Genomic DNA, 18,845 nt, shown 5'->3' with positions numbered 1-18,845 from the left:
CAGATATTTGATGCTTTTCCCCTCTACAGATGGAATTCTCAAATTGTGCTTAGAGCAATGTCAACATCAAAGACAAAAAACACACTCACATCACTCAGATGCAAAATGGGCTTTGCAGTGCCCAGAGGTGCCCAAGGACAGAATTCAAAGAATAGAACGAATCACTTATCCAATCCTGTTATTCACAGATAAGGAAACTGAGGCCCAAAGATGTTATGTGACTTGCCCAAGGTCACACAGTGGTTAAGATTCTTGATAATGAGAATTGAGGTTCTGGATTGTACTGAAGTGATTATTACTGTTGTTACTGTTACTCTTTCTTTCTAGAGTGTAAGATGATAGTTGGGAAAAATGTTTATTTGGTCTTTTTTTGGTGGAGTGAAAAAAAAAACGTGAAAAGTGAAAATATAATTTGTATTTTGCTCCCGGACGTTTTAGGATGCGCGGCTTGTTATAGCACCTATTTTAAGGGCTCGAATACAGAGACAAGGCTGAAATCTCACCATTCTCTCATCAGAATAACTGGAATGTCCCTAGATACTTGGCCATTTCTAACCCTGCATTCTTTGAGCTTCCCAGGCCTTCTCGCGTGCATGCGGTATTATCTTTTCTGTCCACAAAGATTTTGAAAAATCAGCAGAGTACAAGTAGCCCCTGAAATAAAGGTGTCATTCAAGAAACAAAGAAGTAGAAGGAGGGAATCCAATTAAAATGATGAAAATCTTTAATTTTTATTTAGGTATACTTGTACGGACACGTGTATATACAAATACAGATTGTATGGGTTTGTGTGTGTTTTTTTTGTTTTTTTTTTTACATTTTTTTCTACGTTTATATAATGTCAGCATTTCAAAACAGCACTCGATGAGTTAAGTGCAAGGAACTGCAAAGCAGGGCAGTACAAGCACAGGACCACACGGAGCTGGACTTCACACCCAGACACACACACAATGAGTGGCTTCAATGGGGTGTCAAGAGTAAGCATGGAAAGCGGATTTTGACTCATGGGTAACCTCCAACATGCCAGCATCTATTAAACTGTACAGACAATGGGAGCAAGCCCATTGTAGGGAGATTTGTCTCACATCCGAGCGGCTCTGGGGCAAATGCATGGGAAAAACCCAGTGATGCCAAACCAGAGACAGACCTGCCCATTCACGGCTCTGAGGGAAAATAAAATGTGGCAGGAAGGCGAGAGACAAAAAAAAATAAAAAATAAAGGGGAGCCAGGCAAACGGGGGTGTTGGTGGAGGTGGTTTTCAGAAGAAAAACTCTTATGACTACAACTCTGACAGCAATGAATGGAGGGGAGTTGAAACTATTTTTCTAATTTTTTGGAAACTAATAAAAATGACTGCTGCCGTTGCTAAGGCACTGGAGGAAAACTGAGCTCCTGCAAATCCACAGGTACTGTAGGACTCTTCCTTTCACAACGACACAGACGGAAACACCCCAATTAACCTTCCTGAACTGACTGGTCTGCAACCAATGCCATTCTCAGCTTCACTGATACTGGCAAAACCCTTCCTGGAAAAAAAAGGAAACAGCTCATGAAAACAACCACCAACAGAAAACCAAGCCAAAGTACAGAACCGTTACTAAATTTCCTAAACCTTTTCAAACCAACATGCTGGGGGGAAAAAAAACCCATAGGGCTCCAACCTCGAAGACACTGAGGATTCATATTGATCATAAAAGTCACGTTGTTTCACGGCCCAAGATGGTGGGGTCTTGAGATTGGGGGAGCGATGACCACACACGAGTCCTGTATGAAACATTGGATGTTTCAAAGCCTCAATGCATGTTTTGTATCCTGAAAGTCTATTGTTCTCACTTACAAAAGACGTAAGAATCAAATTAATACTTTATTATCAAACACTATATACAACAGAGTTTGCTAATAATACAGAATTTAAAGAACGCAGTTTTTTTTTTTCTTTTTAATGTTTTACTTTTCTTTCCTCTGCCACCCAAGAAAGTACAGTACAAAACAATAGTCTAAACTAACACCAACTGTACCTGGTCTATTAAAGGATACACAGTATCCACTAAACAGACAGATCCTTATTTCCCTGCTTCATGTTGCAAAGCCCTTGGCAACCGGGGCAAAGGTTGCTGGGGTTTGACTAACTGGGGCTGAGAGGCAGCAAAGGCTGCCCTTCAGACTTTTGAATTGTTTTTGAAATTAAAAGCCGCTAGCAAGTTGCATGGACATCCTCCTAAGCCCTCAGAGCATTTTAACACCACCAAAAAAAAAAAGAAAAAGGCCACCAGCACTTTCTGGACAGGATGAGAACTGTCTGATAGCAGTCAGTTTCTTGAGAACTCAGTGGCAAATGCATTACCTACAATGATGTCACTTATAGGTCGAGAAAAGCACACTGTCTACTGGTGTGGGTAGTCTTGCTATTTTTTACTTACTTCGCAGTGGCACAATGGTGAAGGAAAGGGGCCTAATTTCATTGTGAAAAAATGAAAGACAATGGCAGGGAGGGCCATGAGTAATTATTTCATCATTTGTTAAAAGACAAATGCTAGAAAAACCACAGAAGTCACCATTTCTAAAATGAAATTAGCACTGCTAATGTAGTTATGATTAACTGGAATCATTACAGGATCATTTGTCTTCCTTGTGGTTATAGAACATGCAGGACTATTTTGGTTCTAACTATTGATCCATTTTAGAAAGTGTCTCTTTTTTCCCCCAACCCGAATCCCACTGGCCCAACAAGCCTGTAGCTTTTAATAAAAAGAAGTATTACTGGGTATTACTGAGAGTACTGAGCATATAAATAGTTAAAGGAAAAAAAGAATCGAATGCTGTGAACTTTTGTTTCAATGAAACAGTGGCTGCCTTCTGTGATAAGGCTCTGCCACTCCAGAGAAGTTCCTGATGTCTGGGGGGAATTGGATCAATTGTATCTGCAAGGCTGGTAACCCCACTCACCTGGTTCCAAGCGAGAATAGCCCCAGCAGTAATATCTACTCCAAATGGATCAGGAAAGGCCAGATGACATTTCAGCATGTGTACAACTCTCCAGGGTGCAGTACGTTTATAGCTGCCTTTCATTCACATATTTTTTCTAATTCAGAACTACTCACAATTCTAAGCAAGTTCTCATTCATGAAGTCTGTCCATAATATGATTCCTCTCCCTTTTTTTACATATACATTGTTAAAAAACAAACATATAAAAAAATCCTTCTTTTGCTGGAATGCTTTCAATTTTTCACATTTTACATGATCATCGTGCTTATTTTGTTTTGAAAGGCATGGTTTCTATTGACATGTCGTGCTATAGCAAAAAAAAAAAAAAGGCTAGATTGCTTTTCCATTGTCTGATGCTTTTCCCTGTCTAGGCTTTGGAGTTCAATCATGACAGCCCCACCAGTAGAAATCCCAAGGCTTGCATTTCCTGGTAATCAACTGTTGGCCAAACTAAGATTCCTTGAACAGGGTCATCCTGCATTTATGCTCCTTCTGCCCCACCCCCACAATGAAACAAGACAGCCTCCCATGTTTCTAAATGTATCAAGAGATACCACTTTTTCTCACAAGTTTAAATAGGACAAGCATATATACTCACTCTCAGCATAAAGTATATCTAAATAATGTATTTTCTATTCTAGTGGATTTTTAAAAAAATATTTTGTTAAAGTCTTTGGGACTCCATCTTGTTTATCTCCCACAGATAAACACATGTTCCCCCTACGCTTTAGGCTGTGTCAGAAAGGGAAAGAATATAAAATCAACAGTTGAATTTTTTTTTATTTCAAACTTTGGAATTTTTATTCCAAATGTCCCTTTAGCCCTCCCAAGTAGTGCTGACGACTCTCCTGGTGACAGGGGTTTATTTCAGGGCCCCTGCAGTGGTGGAGTGTGGAGCAAAACGTGGGTTTTGGGGTGGGAGTTGGGGAAAGGCCACAGCACACTGGCGCTCCAGCAAAGCCAAATCGCACCTCCTCTGGCCACTGCCCTCCTTGCCTTGGTACAGATCGTCCCCCAGAGGATTATCCAAAGCTATGCCACTATGCACTCATCAACCCTGGCTTGTCAGCCTTGGGAAAGGTCACTTTATTCATAAAAATGCCTCTTTGAGTTTCTAAAAATAAGAGTTGTAGCACCATGGTTATCTGTATTCGAAGAAAAAAAAAATTGGTGTGCACTGCCCAGTCACCAAAAAAATTAGAGGCACTCACACATACACACCCCCACCAAACATGTAGTTGTCTTGATTTTCACACTTGCTCTGTACAAGCATTCCTGCACCCGACCTGCCTCCTGGGAAAAAAAAAGGCTTCTTTTCTAGAGCACAAGTTTTGCTGTCAAGAATGCTTTAAGACAGTCATATTAAAAAACCAGTGTCTCAACCTTTTAGAAGCCTGTTCATTTATACCCGCCTAGAGGAAATGGTGTAATATTATATCTGTTCTTAATACCTCCCCTCTAGACCTGACATGGTGACATGATGCCCCGCACGATCATCTTACAGTTCTGAATGAGAAGGCATAAATATTGTACAGGAGAGTAAAACCCTCCTGGGCTTAGCCATCACTGGCTGCATCTGCCACTATTCTTCCTTGTCCATGTACCGCTGACACAGGGCGCTCACGGAGGTGAGCTCATAGAGGAGAATGCACAGGAGCTGACGAACCACTGGTGTCACTACGACAATTTGGCATTTTCATCTGGAGTCCATTTAATTTGGAAGGAGTGAGAGACTTCACGGGCAAGGGCTGGGGACGGGGTGGGTGAGGGAGGCAGCAACTAGTTTAGCTCCCCTACTCCCAAGTTGTTGCTTAGAATTCAGGCTGAAAGAAAGAAAACAAAAATCTGACATCTGCCAAAGACCAATAACAAGTCCCTTCTTAGGATGAGTAGTTAGGTGGATCTCCGGTGTTCCAAGACCCTGATGTTCTCTGTGACAGGTGACGGGAGGAGACTGTGCTATAATGTCAAAAGCATCGCCAGGAAGAACAGTAGGATTGCCAAAAGGCGGCTGGGTATCCTTGGTGTTTGTGCCGCGTTCTCGCCACGGGATGGCTCGGCTGACTCATGTACGGTGTCATCTGTTCAAATAGAAAGCACACGTTCCAATGAGATTTCACATCCTTAATAACTCTCTTGCAGCAGCCTGCTGTTAACAGACCTCACCACCCTCTGCAAAGTAGGGTAATGAACCTTGTGCCACCATTGACTTTCATGTCTGCATAATCACTCATTATTTACAGCAAACAAAGGAGAGGCAGAGAAAACAGGACTTTCTCTGCAATATTATACTTTGCTTACAGATTTAGGAGGAAAAAAGTATGCACACACTGCAGCCTTTGGCGTATGAGCTACTTGGTTTTCTAGCAGTCGGATACAGCTTGAACAATACTTCAGATGTCTGAGTGTACTTTTTAAACCTAAGACGCAAGGGAGAAGCGAGCAGTATGCTGGGCTGGGGGTAGAGGGGAAAGGAGAGAAGCAGTTAGGTTGGCATATTAGTGGTTAACCAGAACGGGGTGACCATTTTACACTTTTTAAGCAGTTTCATAGGATTAGTGTTGAATGCCTGGTTGTTGGATGCCTAGATGAATCTTCAAATATGAAAAATTAAATGTCAAAACAACAGCATTTTAAATAAACTATACATAATGCCCAGTAGACCTCAATAAATGGGTGCTCACTGGTTCGCCTACAATCAGTAATCAATTATGGTGCTATTTCCATTACAAACCCTGTATCTCCAGGATTAAATTACTTGAACTTGACTATTTTTATTTTTATCAGGCTGACGCTTGGCACATAAATTATCAGTGTGGATGCAAATCTTCCTCTAAATAAAATGGATTAAGTGAGTTAAGCTTCTTTTATTTAGCTATAAAGTGTTCTATGAGGCTGCTTCTGACCTTGGATAGCCTTCCTGATCTGCATGATTAACAGGCTTAACGTAGAAACAGGAACTTTGCAGCAATTAGGACCCAAAGATAGATTAGAGGCTTGTCTGGGAGCCATGCTATGCTCTAGTGTTGCTGTCTTCTTCCCTCCACCTGGTCTAACTTGTGCTTTTAGACTAAGTGATCTTGAATTACATGGTTTTGGGGCCAACAGTGGGGCTCTGGGCAGATTTTATTTCAGCATCAAGGGAACTTCCTGCAGGATCTCTGCAATTGTCATTCCAGATTCACTCAATGGTCAATCAGAGAGAACAGTACCAAGTACAAGCAACTCAAGTGGTTGTTATCAGTAACATAGATCTTAAAAGATAATCTCTAAATATCCCTAAATGACACATCTGAAATACCTTAATAAATTATTTATGCCTTATTTTTAGTGCATTTATATTTTCACATCACACAACACATATCAGTAAAAATGCTATTCCTTCACTGGGTAGTCACACTTCCTGTTATTTGTTCTAAAATGGCTACTGCTTCAGATACACTCATTTGAGATATTTCTGTTCATCATGTGTATTCCCAATAGGAACTAAGAACTATGTCTTCTCAGTCTTGAATTTTCCGCTCCAGAGTGCTCTAATCATTTTAGCCTGTCCTCATTTGGAAGCTACGGCACCCCTTTTTCAAGTTTGCTCCCCTTTTCTGGACCGTAGCAATCCCGCAGGGAGTGGCTTGTAGTTTAGGAGACTAGAAAGGGATTAGGAAGCAAGAATGGGAAGATAAATGGATGCAGAGGAAAATACAAAGTCCTGCACAATGCAGCCAAATACTTATGGACCCTCCTCTTTCTCTGATCCTTTTCAGCCTTGCAAATCTATTAAATCTGTAGTTAACAGGAGATGGAAGTAAATGCCCTTAACAGCCCTGAAATTAAAATCCAAATCACTTTCTTAGCACCAATACGCCGTCAATCAGAACAATGGAGTGCTTAAGGCTTAACTGTGAAAGAACCATATACCCAGAAGGATTCCAGAGTTCATTCTGAGATACCACTTATATTTACAGACCTGGAATTACATCAGCTATTGGTTTATTCCCTGCCTTATTTTTAATAACATACTATCCAATCCTCCTCCTTGGACAGAAGTATACTGCTAAAAGGTACCCGAGTAACACCTGTGCTCAATGTGAGCATGAAGAGGATCCCCTCTGTCCCTGGTCCCTTGAGGTGCTCAGCAAGGCCATTCACTGCTCGAGGCCCACTCAGCTCAGGACATGGTGAATCCACCTTGCCGGAGCTCCTAGAGAGGAAAACTTTCATCTTTCATCTAAGTGACACATAAGGCTAAATATGCCTTTCAGTCCTCTAATCACAGACAAGATTTAGAATTAGCCTTTTTTTAACCAACCAACGAAAATATGCTACCTTGCCCCCAAAGGTGAAACCCATCTCACTGGGGCATCACGGTTCTTTCCTTCTTCCCACAACACGCTGGTCTTCACTAGGATTCTACAAAGAATCCTTTGATTAAAGTGAAGCCTCATGGTGGGAGATTCTATGACCCTGAGAGCAAAATGAGAAATTCACTGCTTCTTTGGGTAAATCTGAGCAATTTCAGAATTGGAGGAATTCAAAAGCAAAATCTATCCCAATGGAAATGACACCTAAATACGAGAGAACGCATAACACTTGTAAAAGAACAAGGCCTGGAAGAAGAAAACGTTCCTCTTCCAAAGTCAAACCAAGTCTTGCCTCCTGGCTACAGGATTCCACAACATGGGATTCAATGGTTAACTGGAGCATATTACGCGGCATATGTCTGCCCTGAGATCATCCTGTATCCCTGATGATAGGAAACTGGCAGGCAGAGTGTGCAAGCAAACAAAAAAGATAAATACATTCCAAAGACAGGTGAATTAGTACACATTGCCGAGAGCATGCAGTGGAATCCTTTCAGGCTGGCTGTATTCATAAGTCTGGGTCTATACCGAGAGCTGGATAAAGGTGAATATTCATTCACTCAACTGTTCAACACGATGGTGAAGAGCTGCAAGTATGACTAAATTTCTAAGGAATAAGATGAAGTACTGAAATTTGGTATTGTATTGATACTGCCAGGGACTGTAGCTGAACCTTGTCCAACCTTTTAGTGAAGATGCTCACCAGCAAGCCCTTGAATATAGTCATGACTGATTCAAGGAGCTGTTCCAGTATATACACATATGCCCATTCCCAACACACACACACATACACACTACATTCTGTTTAACTTTTGAAAACATCCATCAGTTATATGTGGCTGGGTTTTGGGCTGTTTCCATGCTCAGTGAAAAAGAGCCTGTGAAATATGCTTACATCCAAAAATACCTTAATATCTTGTATTTTGTCATTAGTTGAATCCAAAGGTAATTTTCCTAATGTCAGAAAAGTCCAAAGTGTGCCTCTTTTATTGCCAGAGAGAAACATAAATCTATTAAGTTTCTAAATAGTCTCTAGTTTTCTAGACAGGCAATGAAGTTTACCTGGAAAAATGATTATTGGAAAGATATGCCTACTTTCTGTACCACCTGTCTTGGAGAAATCACAATCCAGGTAACTTTTATTTCTACCAAGCCTACCTCTGTCAGTCATTCCGTTTGTGACTTATTAACAAAGTCCAGAAAGTAAAGTCCTCTTTATTAACGTCTATACCTCTAATAATGGTAGGATAATCCCACTTTTATACTAATGTTGGGATGGGAGTCAAGAGATCCTAACATTAAACGTGGATCTGTCCCTAACTCAATTTGTGGTCTTGGACAAATCTACTCAGTCATGAAATGAAGACTGTAGACCCTGTGGTCTTTCAAACAGAGCCCATCTAACTCAAGGATCCTCTGGTTGCCCATGTGCTCAAGCTTGGGAGGACGCTGGTACCTTGGAAAGCTACAGTAATGCTTCCAGATTTCCAGGACACAATTAAAATGTCTCTGCATCAGTACTCATTGCTTGCAACTTTCTAAAGTGGCTAACTGATCCTGGGGAGCCACTAAGGCCTCTGAGAGCTTATCGTACACACTTCTCATCTGCACTTTGGGTACGATGTATGCCTCAGAAAAACAAGAATGCTCGGCGGGGTAGGGCAGAACCCCAAAACTAACTCTGTCAGTTACAATGTGAAAGTTATTGTATGTCCCAAGGTACCACATTTACTCAGGGTAATTTTCCCTAAGGCTCCTGGACTGTGTTGTCCCCGTAACAATGCTCTGAGGATAAAGCGAACCACAAAACCCTTTAATTTCTAGAACCATAAGAAAGAGAAGTCCTACTGTAAAGAGCCAAAAAAAAAAAAAAAAGTCTCTTTTTACTCTGTTTACTTAAGGGGGCTTTAATCTTTCTGTGAACAGGAGATAATTTCATTTCCCTTAAACTTTGAGACGGTCATGGAGATGGGTAAGGAAACCAGAGTGAAGATCTTAAACAGGTGTGGTGAGGACAGGAAACCACAGGAAGGGGAGCATACAAGGCATCAAGGCCCACCCCTCGAGAAACACCAGGCAGAGGGCTACCAGACCCTTACAATCAATCTAGTTGCATTTAATAGCCAGACTGAATTTGTAATCAAATGGATAATTTCCAGGCTTACAATATCTACAGTATGTTACAGTGTAAATGTTTCAGTGAGTGTCTGTGGATTTTATAGTTCTTCAAAGTGACGGGAAAGTTTAGGTGTGTGAAAGTCAGTAATACAAAAATTTTATTTATTCTTAATACTTATTTTTGCCCCAGTAATCAAGGACCACATTTGGCTCGACAGGCTACTGGTACATTTGTGGACATAGTAGGTGTGTGCGTTTGGGGAGTGAGGAGGCAGCATGACTATACTCCATACCATTTGCTGCTGACAACAATAGCACAGAGAATATGTGAAATAAAGTGAAGTTCTTTAGATCATTTCACGATACGTGTGAATTTCTAGAGAAAATTCAGTATGTTGAATTAGTTGCTATTTTGTTCATTAGTGCTCAGTATGCAAGAGTTGCATTACTTTTATCCATAGATATGGACATAACAAAAAAAAAAGTTTTATAAACATATGCAGTATTTTTTCTATCTTATATGAAAACAGATCCTTTAATATTCACAGTGATTTACCAACATGCTCTGAGGATATGGTAAAAGGTAGTGAGATTTTAGCATTCCGATGGGGCTTCTGTATTAGGATAATGCATTATATCAAACCCATGTCCAAAAAAGAAAAGTCATATTTTATCTAACATGCATTACACAAAGATACTGGAGTAATGAGGTAGAATATAAGTAATATCAGCATTGCTAGCAATGGGCAAAAGCAGAGCAACTAAAACATGCAAACATCCAGAGAGGAAGAAAGGAAAAAAAGTACTGAAGCACCAGAGAGATAGATGCATTTGTTAAAAGAGATTCTCTAAGCATACTAACCTGCTGGTTCTAATGAATTTTCTACTTTGTCGTTAACATCGAAAACACGATCATGAACACCTATAGTTTTCATACAGCTATCTATAACGAAAATAGAGATAACAGCCAAATATGTTAGTGAAGACACCTTTAAACTCCCGTTTCTTTCTCTCTATTTTTTTCCTTTTATTTATGTAGAGATTGTTTTACAATCAATGGCATGTATCCAAATGCCAATATTCCCATTTGCTATGCATGTACAACAGTCTAAGAAACAACAAGTTAGCAACTGCTGTGTACTTAAATAAAAGCATCATGAAGAATGATGAGAAAAAAATGTGATGAAAACTAAAACATGGATGTTGATATACAAAACAGATACCACACAGGATTTAACAGTAAAAAAAAGCTTCACCGCTGTGAACCAGACCACACGATAAAGCATGCGCAGTGAAGCCACCCTCTGAAGCTCATTCTAGTGAACTTACTTGTTGGTCTCACAAAGACTTTAAGCTTTAGACAGGACCTTCTTCCATTATCTGGGATTGCAGATGCTGTGGGTAAAAGAGAGAGAGAGAGAGGAAAAAATAAGGCAAGATTATGCTTCATTTGCAAATACAAGTGGTCTAATAATAAAATTGAACCAAAGGAACACACTCTTAAATTTTTACCACTTTTCAGATTGATACAGACTTATATAGAAAGGGCTACTTTCCTAGTCCTATCTTCTCTTTTCAATACAATAAAGAAATAGGCACGCAAGGATGAGGGTAATCTGTATAAAAATATTCTGGATTTTTATTTCAAAGGCTCTTTCCTTTAACTTAATCTGTTATCAATTTTCTTGAAATCAAAAAGATAATGCTGGAGTCCTGTTTTCACAGAGCTACTCCTCCTCTGCCGTAGGAGAAGGGGCCTGCCAGAAGCTCAAGGTGAAAGTGCTGGCAAAAACCATTAACAGACAGTTACAAGGCAGACTTCAACATGACCGATTTCTGCTGGGGAAAGTAGAGGTTTGTCTGTCCTGAAAGCTTGTCTGTGAGTGCTTTGCAGGTAATTCAATTAGAGGTTTACTCAGAACTTGGCTCTACGTTCTATATGACTAAACCAAGCCCAGCAACTTCCAGCATGCTATTATAAGTGCAATATGCTATTGAGAAAGTACTATGTTGCAACGGTCTTCTTTTTTCTTTTAATTTGCCACAGAGAAGGATGGAATTAATATAACGGGCTTACGAAAACACAACATGTTTCAAGTTATAAATCATTTGAGGAAGACACTTTCTTCTCCTCTTCAAGATAATACGCCTGCAAACTCTTCCCTATGTTTGAAAGATTATCTCCCCTCAGTACACACAGGGCAATGTCAAAAGGATTCCCAAGGGTTGTAGTAAGATGCTTCACAGCCACACGTGTTTACTAATGCATTCTAGAAATGACAAAAATTACAGAAATGAGGGCTGCATGCTTTCCTCTCTATGTGTTTGCTTCAAGTGGTTTCTTTGTTGAGGAAAAGCAGATGACATCAATCAAAACGCACATGGCTCACAATTAGTTTTGTAATACCATCAGTGACAGAGAGGACTGGGTGTTTGGTGTGCCTTCTCTTCTCTCTCTTTTATTTTTATCCTTTATTATTCCACATGGGGAGCCCAGAAAACGAAAATGCTTATTTTGCAGGTGAGAGGATCAGGACACAAAACTCCCAACTACTTTTGTATGAATCTCCTCATCTTTTAGACTAGGATCCAGATCCATGTAACCATCCTGGAGGAGAACTTATAAATTCACCACTTAAAACACACAAAGCAGTAAAGGATCCCCAGTGTTCCTATCCAACACCTGATGAAAACTCCTTTAATTTCAAGACAAAAGTATACAGAAAAGAAGTTTTCAGCCCTCCCCATCCCCCTTGGCTGCTCTGACAAGCAGTTAGGAGGTGCTAACAGCTGGCTTTGCTGTAGGCTTTCATTAAATGAAAGTCAGAAAAACTCCCTCTACTGACATTTACAGTAACTGGTGTGTTATTTAGGGCACAATATTTGCACTCTGTGGTTTGATCCAGGAAATGGTGTCCTTCCTGTGGACCCCAACTGCAAATGTACATGTCACAAATACAGTAGACACAGGTGACTCCAACTCATCAGCAAAACCATGGGTTCTTGAGACAGCTTATGTCATATTCATGGGACGTGGTGTGAAAAACTGACACAAGGATATTTACACTGCCATTCTATGGTTTTTCAGCTGAGATGAACCTACTTCAAACCTTGTGAACTTGATTTGCCATATGCAACAGCTGATTTTACAGATGATACTGCAAGATAGAACAGGCTCAAGGCAGGATCAAACGTTTAATTGTTTTAGTGGGGGGCTTCTTGGATTTAGTATAGGTCTTTCAGATATCCGGTTAAGAGAAATCCTGTAAATTCAGGACATAAAAGACATTGCAGGGAACAATGGAATAACTAAACTGCAACAAATGATGAGCTGCTCAGGAAATACTGAATTCTCTCACCAGCAACCAAGACAGGACAATTAGCCTCAGGTCCTGGATGAGCTATATTCTTCTTCTGTGAATTAAAAATGTAAAAAGTATTTATATAAAATATAAAATAAAATCCTTTCTTCCTCATCAACATGCCCCATTACTTCCTCATCTCTATCACCACAGAAGCTGGAACAATGATAATGTGATTGATACCTTGTGATTCTGTGTGACTATTATACTGTAATCCTTAGAAAAAAAATTATGGCAAAGTATATACTCGTGTTATACGATTACATGACACAGGATTACATCAAACAGGGTGATTTCACAACCTCACGTTTGAAATCATGGAGTAAACTCCTAACTCTTGGAGCCAACCTGAGAGGCATGCCTTTCTAGGTGAATTTAACTTGGGTTCCTTATTTATCACATTGAAAAACAAAATTAAAACCCCAAAATATAACCTTTACCACAGATAAACAATTTTTAATTTTTATGAAAGGTTTAAAAAAGTGAGAATGTAGTTTTACTTCATGCTATATTTATCACCCCATACCCCTTGATTGACAAGTGTAGGATGAATTTATACCATTTAGAAATGCAGATTATTAATTATTGGTAATACTTAAAGATATAAGATAATACACAAGTGCTTTACTGGCCACAAGTAAAAAAAACAAAAACCAGAGGATTAAGCATTAAAAACCCAAAAATAATAAGAGGAATTGAAAAATATATTAGTCCAAGTAAATTTATAAAGAAAATCTTCTCATGATCAATCATGAGCAAACGATATCAGAGTTGAGAATGGAAGTGAGGGAGAAAAAATTTAAAATTTGTCTGGTCTTTGTCAGCAGGTGGGTAATATTAATCCCTGTGATTCCAGAGACACCTGACTTTATAATGACCAACACTATCTTAGTTAAAAGAAAATTTATGTATAATTTATTGCACTGCTTTCCTCAGAAAAGTAACATTCACATTAGAAAAGGGACAGTGAATAATTATCAACATGTATTATACATTACTGCTGCTTCATCCGTCCATTCAAACACTTTTGAAGTTCCTACTATGTGCCATATTCTTTATTAGATGCTGTGGCTACAAAGATGTAAAAGATATATTCTTCCTGCCCTTGTATTGTGCTTATTCCAGCTGGGATATAAATACAAAGAACAGTTTAGAGCACCTGGAGGGACTGGAGTGATAATTTAGGTTTGCATGAAGAATCAGCACAGCTTTCTTTGGGCACTGAGAGATTATTTTTGTCTAGGAATCTGAAGGTGTCTCAGACATGCTTATTTGAGGGAATTTTATCGGAAGTTTCACAATAGCAACTTCGGTAAAGAATTAAAGCATTTCATCCATAGATTTCCAAATTGGAGCTTTAGCAACCAAAAAGGGGCATTAACCTGCAGTAGGTGGATTATAGCCACAACAATGGACTGGAGCATACCAATGATCATGAAGATGGCACAGGCCTGGTTGTTTTGTTCTGTTACACATAAGGTTGCCATGAGTTGGAGCCGACTCAAGGTAAATTAACAACAACAAGTGAAGAAAACCTAGACCTGGAATCTTCCTGTAAAGATTCATGGACTTTCTAACAGAAGTTGTCAAATTAAAATGAGAAACCCAACTCATGCTTTAAACATTACTCACATAATCCAAACTCACATCCTTTTACTCAGTTTACTGCTGAAAATATACATTTGGAATCAGAAAGCTAGAAGGCGGGATATGGGGACCACTAAAACAAATAAAACCTCACATTCCAATATCTTAATAGCAACTCTACCCATCAATCCAGAGAGTCCTTTCCCTCTAATGATCTGCAAAGTACCAATCAAAATCTTGCAACACATAATGAAATACAAACTGGGGACCCTCTCTCTGGGTCTCATAATTACAGTACTATGCTAATGAGGCCATGAGGGGCCCTAACTTCAGCCATTCCTGAAAACTTGTTCCCTTGATCTCCAGGGGTTTAGGTGAACAGGTTTAGTACTCATCAACCAACTTGGTACTCAAAGCGGACCACATTCAATGCCCCACATCAGTACTTCTAAAAGCTGCATTTAGCATTATTCACACCACAATTGACTATAGGTCTATCAGCCAGATATAGCAAGATAATATTGGCATCATGCTTGTGGTGGGCAGTTTGTGGCACAGCTCCAGGGGCAGATTAACCAATAAGCAAGGTAAACTCGTGCTTACCTTGCTCACTGGGTAATCCATCCCTGTCAGGGACTGTAAATTTGAAAAGAGGCTTTTATTCTGTAGGAAGGTGCTATGGGGTTGGGAGAGACACAGATGCCAAGCATACCTAGCAGGAAGTTTGATGTGGTGAAAAAGTGTGAATTCTTCACTACAGATGAACCGGTAAGCAAGGTAAGTACCGTGCTTACCTTGCCTATTGGGTAATTCGCCCCTGCACAGCTCCCAGTGGTCCCCAGCTCCTAGTATTCATGCCCTTGGTGTAATCCAATCCCCTTCCCTTGAGAGTAGGTTGGACCTAGTGATTTGCTTCTAATGCACAGAACACAGCACGAGTGATAGGATGTCACTTCCATAATTAGGTCACAAAAGACTGTGGCTTACTTCCTGCCAGCATTCTCTGTCTTGCTGGCACCCTCTCTTGCTGGCTCCTGAAGCAAGCTGCCATTTTGTGGAATGCTCTGCTCTTGGAGAGACTCACAAGGCAAGGGTCAGAAGGAGGCTTCCAGTCAAGAGCTTGCAAGGAACTGATGTCTTAGTCCAATGACCTGCAAAGAACTGAATCCTGCTCAGTTGAGCCTTAAGCTTCTGTCACATTGTTGAGGGACCCAGAACCTGTGGGTCCAGCTATGCTGTACCTGGATTCCTGACCAACAGAAACTGTGACATAATAAATTTCATTGTTTTAGCCACCAAATTTGAGGATGATTTGTTAATCAAGCTCTGGAGCCCTGGTGGTGCAGTGGTTAAGAGCTACGGTGAGCTACGGTTGCTAACCAAAAGGTTGGCAGTTTGAATCCACCAGCTGGTCCTTGGAAACCCTATGAGGCAGTTCTACTGGGTTGCTACGAGACAGAATCAACTCCATGGCAATGGGTTTGGTTTTCTGGTTTTTGTTACTCAAGAACTAACTGATACAATGCTGTATACAGACAAATCTGTTAAATCAAAAGCTTCCCATGGCAGACTTCAGATCTAAGGACTATGGCACTAAGACTCCTCTGTTTATGGACAGCCATGCCCTTGCTCCCAGAGCTACCATTGCTGATTCTGAACCCTCTCTAAACAACTGGAGCCTTCACTAGTTTACATTTCAAGCCACTGTTACAAGTCCACTTCAGATACATCTTGAAGAGAGATAATTATAAACTGCTCTTGAAAAATACTATAAGGGTATCTATGTGTTGTTACCCCAGCATTTAAAAACTGTTTCTCATTTTCCTTCCCTTGCAACTTCAAGTTTGTTTTTTTTGCTAATGTAGCCAACCTGTACTACTCCTGTGCAATTAGCACGTCTCACTGTAGCTCCAAATTGATGGGTGAACCCAAATGTGTTTTGATACAAAATGCAAACTTAAATCTTAAGAGAGAATGCTTTGCCTCAAATATGAAAAACAACACAAAGGCGAACTTTAAAAACATCTGAAATAAAAATTTTTAACATAAGTTAAAATTTATCTTACCATTATCTTTTATATATACCATCAAAATAAATATATACAACGAGATTTCAAGCAACTCAGAAGTTCCCCAATAATCAAGGTAACAAACATTTTTTCTTCATGAAGAAAGAACCAACCAACCATTCAGTGGGAAAGGGCCAAGACTCTTGTATTTCAAGCCTGTCTATTTCTTTCACATTTTCAGGCCCAATGTCGTACTGATTAGTCAACATTTCTGCCTAACCTAATCTCACCTCAAATCTTAATTCTAAAAGCCAAAATTCTTCTCCTTTTCTGTGCTCCATGACAATCTGGGTACTTTGAGGAGTTTTATTTTTAAGAACAGTCAGCCACTTTCTTCTTTTTAAAGAAATGAGTGTGTATGGGAGCACTAAGAATGCAGTTTTCCATTAGGTTTGCCACAGGCAATATTTCTCAATTTGTGCACCTCAAAAGAAAAGATAGGCTATTAGTTGTTAGCAGAGACCAGTTCTTCCCCTGTAGATTTTTCATGTGGTTTAACATACAACACAAATATATGCAAATTAGGTAGGTGAAGGCGGGATTAAGCATTCATATTCTTGCTCAATAAATGCTGAAAAAGTAAAGCCAATTTAAATAAACAGTTACTACTGAAATGTCTCCTAGAATTTAATGGATCAATAAAATCCAATTTTGTGTATGTTGATGGAGGGTGGGGAACAGAAGCAGTGGGAATAGGATAGAGATTAACCAAAGTCATATGGGCTTCTTGGGAAATGGTTACCAGACCATCAGAAAAATTCTTAAAACAAAAGTTAGGCCCCTTGTTAGGAAAGAATATGCCGGCACAATTTGCAACTGGCTATCAGCCCTTTTTAAAAGCACCCTAAGCACTTAATTTTCTTAGTAAGAACAAAATCATCAGCTAAATTACGATGGAACAAATCTTACCATTCTACCTTTCAAGATTTAAAAGTCATCTGTATTGATTACTTGCTCATGGCTCCCAGTTTGTCAAGCTTGCATCTTAAGAGCAGCCGCGGCAGCCGGCTAAACTTTCCAACGCCTTTCATCTTTTGCAGCCCACAGTGTCTTAAGACTTCAATCACTGGGCAGGTTAAGGCCAAAGCCCCAGATGTAAAAACTAGACATGAGATTACTGAGTAAAGGTAGAAGCCTTGGAGAAATTAAAAATATTGTGTATATATCTGACACTTTGCTGTGGCTCTGGGGATATGTTTCTTTTTAAAAAACTAGGGGAAAAGAAAAAGAGGGGTGTTTCTCATAACATAACAAGAAAGACAGAAAAACGTACTACACAGGCTAAAACTTGGTTTCAACAGGGAACAAACAAAGTTCAGGGCAAGGGAAGTAAAATAAGTTCCAGCTGTGCGACTTCAGACAAAAAGAGAAAATGGGAGGTACCACCCATACACCCATTACCTCCTCCCCCAATCTCTCTACCCCCTTAGGCAAAATTCTCACTGCAAATGGTAACTTAAGTATTATTTAAATTCCAGCAGCTAAGCCTCAGTAGATCAATTACTTTTTCTCAGCAACCTCAAATAAATGGCTAGGACAAGTTTCTTTCCACTGATTTCTAGGAATAAACAAATAGGAATAAGTATCACGCTTTTATACACATTTGAAGTGTGTGCAAACTTTTACTCTTTTAAAGCTCTGTGACAAGACACTTGTTTCTTCAGCTTACTGAAGAAGGGTACGATTTGTCCCATATACTTTGATATCTATTAAGGTCTGACCAAAAAGTAGTCTGGATTTGGGGGAATGCTTTTAAAATTTCCTCTATAAGGAAGCATTTCTAATTGTTTCTAAAAAAAAAAGTAAATCAGCTTAAGTCTCAGATTCTCAATCTAGACATTACCTACTTCTTTTCAGTAATCCAGTCACACAGACACAGAAAGGAAGCCAACATTCAGACATCATTTTAATTGTTAACAAAGCTCTGTTGTTGTTGTGTGCCATCAAGTCAAGTTAGACTCACAGTAACCCCATGTGACAGAGTAGAACTTGCCCATAGGGTTTCTTTAGCTGTAATCTTTATGGAAGCAGATTGCCAGGTCTTTGTTCTGTGGAGCCACTGGGTGGGTTCAAACTGCCAACCTTTTGGTTACAAGCTGAACCCTTAACCACTGGGCTACCAGGGCTCCTTAACAAAACCCTAAATACAAGGAAATATAGCTAAGTTTCTTATTAGCTACACACACACGCACACACACACAATTTTAAGAACCTCACTGAACGTCTCAGAATGGCTAAAGCAAAAAAAAAAAAAAAAAACCCAAACCTGTTGCCGTCAAGTCAATTCCGACTCATAGTGACCCTATAGGACAGAGCAGAACTGCCCCATAGGGTTTCCAAGGAGCGGCTGGTGGATTCAAACT

The 18,845-nt window shown here is 39.7% G+C and overlaps 1 protein-coding gene across 1 annotated transcript in view; it reads right to left on the bottom strand.

Moving 5' to 3' along the window:
• Positions 1–4,183: 4,183 nt before the first annotated feature.
• Positions 4,184–18,845, bottom strand: part of EFNA5 (ephrin A5) — a 314,223-nt gene continuing 299,561 nt past the window's right edge. The window contains exons 3-5 of the mRNA XM_004377007.2: positions 10,794–10,859; positions 10,327–10,407; positions 4,184–5,069 (exon numbers count right to left, since the gene is read on the bottom strand). Coding sequence (XP_004377064.1) covers positions 4,948–5,069; positions 10,327–10,407; positions 10,794–10,859 — 269 coding nt within the window. The 3' untranslated portion in view covers positions 4,184–4,947. The remainder of the gene's footprint in view (positions 5,070–10,326; positions 10,408–10,793; positions 10,860–18,845) is intronic.

This window comes from Trichechus manatus, unplaced genomic scaffold (genome assembly GCF_000243295.1).
Source record: "Trichechus manatus latirostris isolate Lorelei unplaced genomic scaffold, TriManLat1.0 scaffold00047, whole genome shotgun sequence".
Classification (NCBI taxonomy): Eukaryota; Metazoa; Chordata; class Mammalia; order Sirenia; family Trichechidae; genus Trichechus; species Trichechus manatus.
The sequence above is the reverse complement of the archived record's forward strand: the minus strand, read 5'-3'. Positions and strand labels throughout refer to the sequence as shown.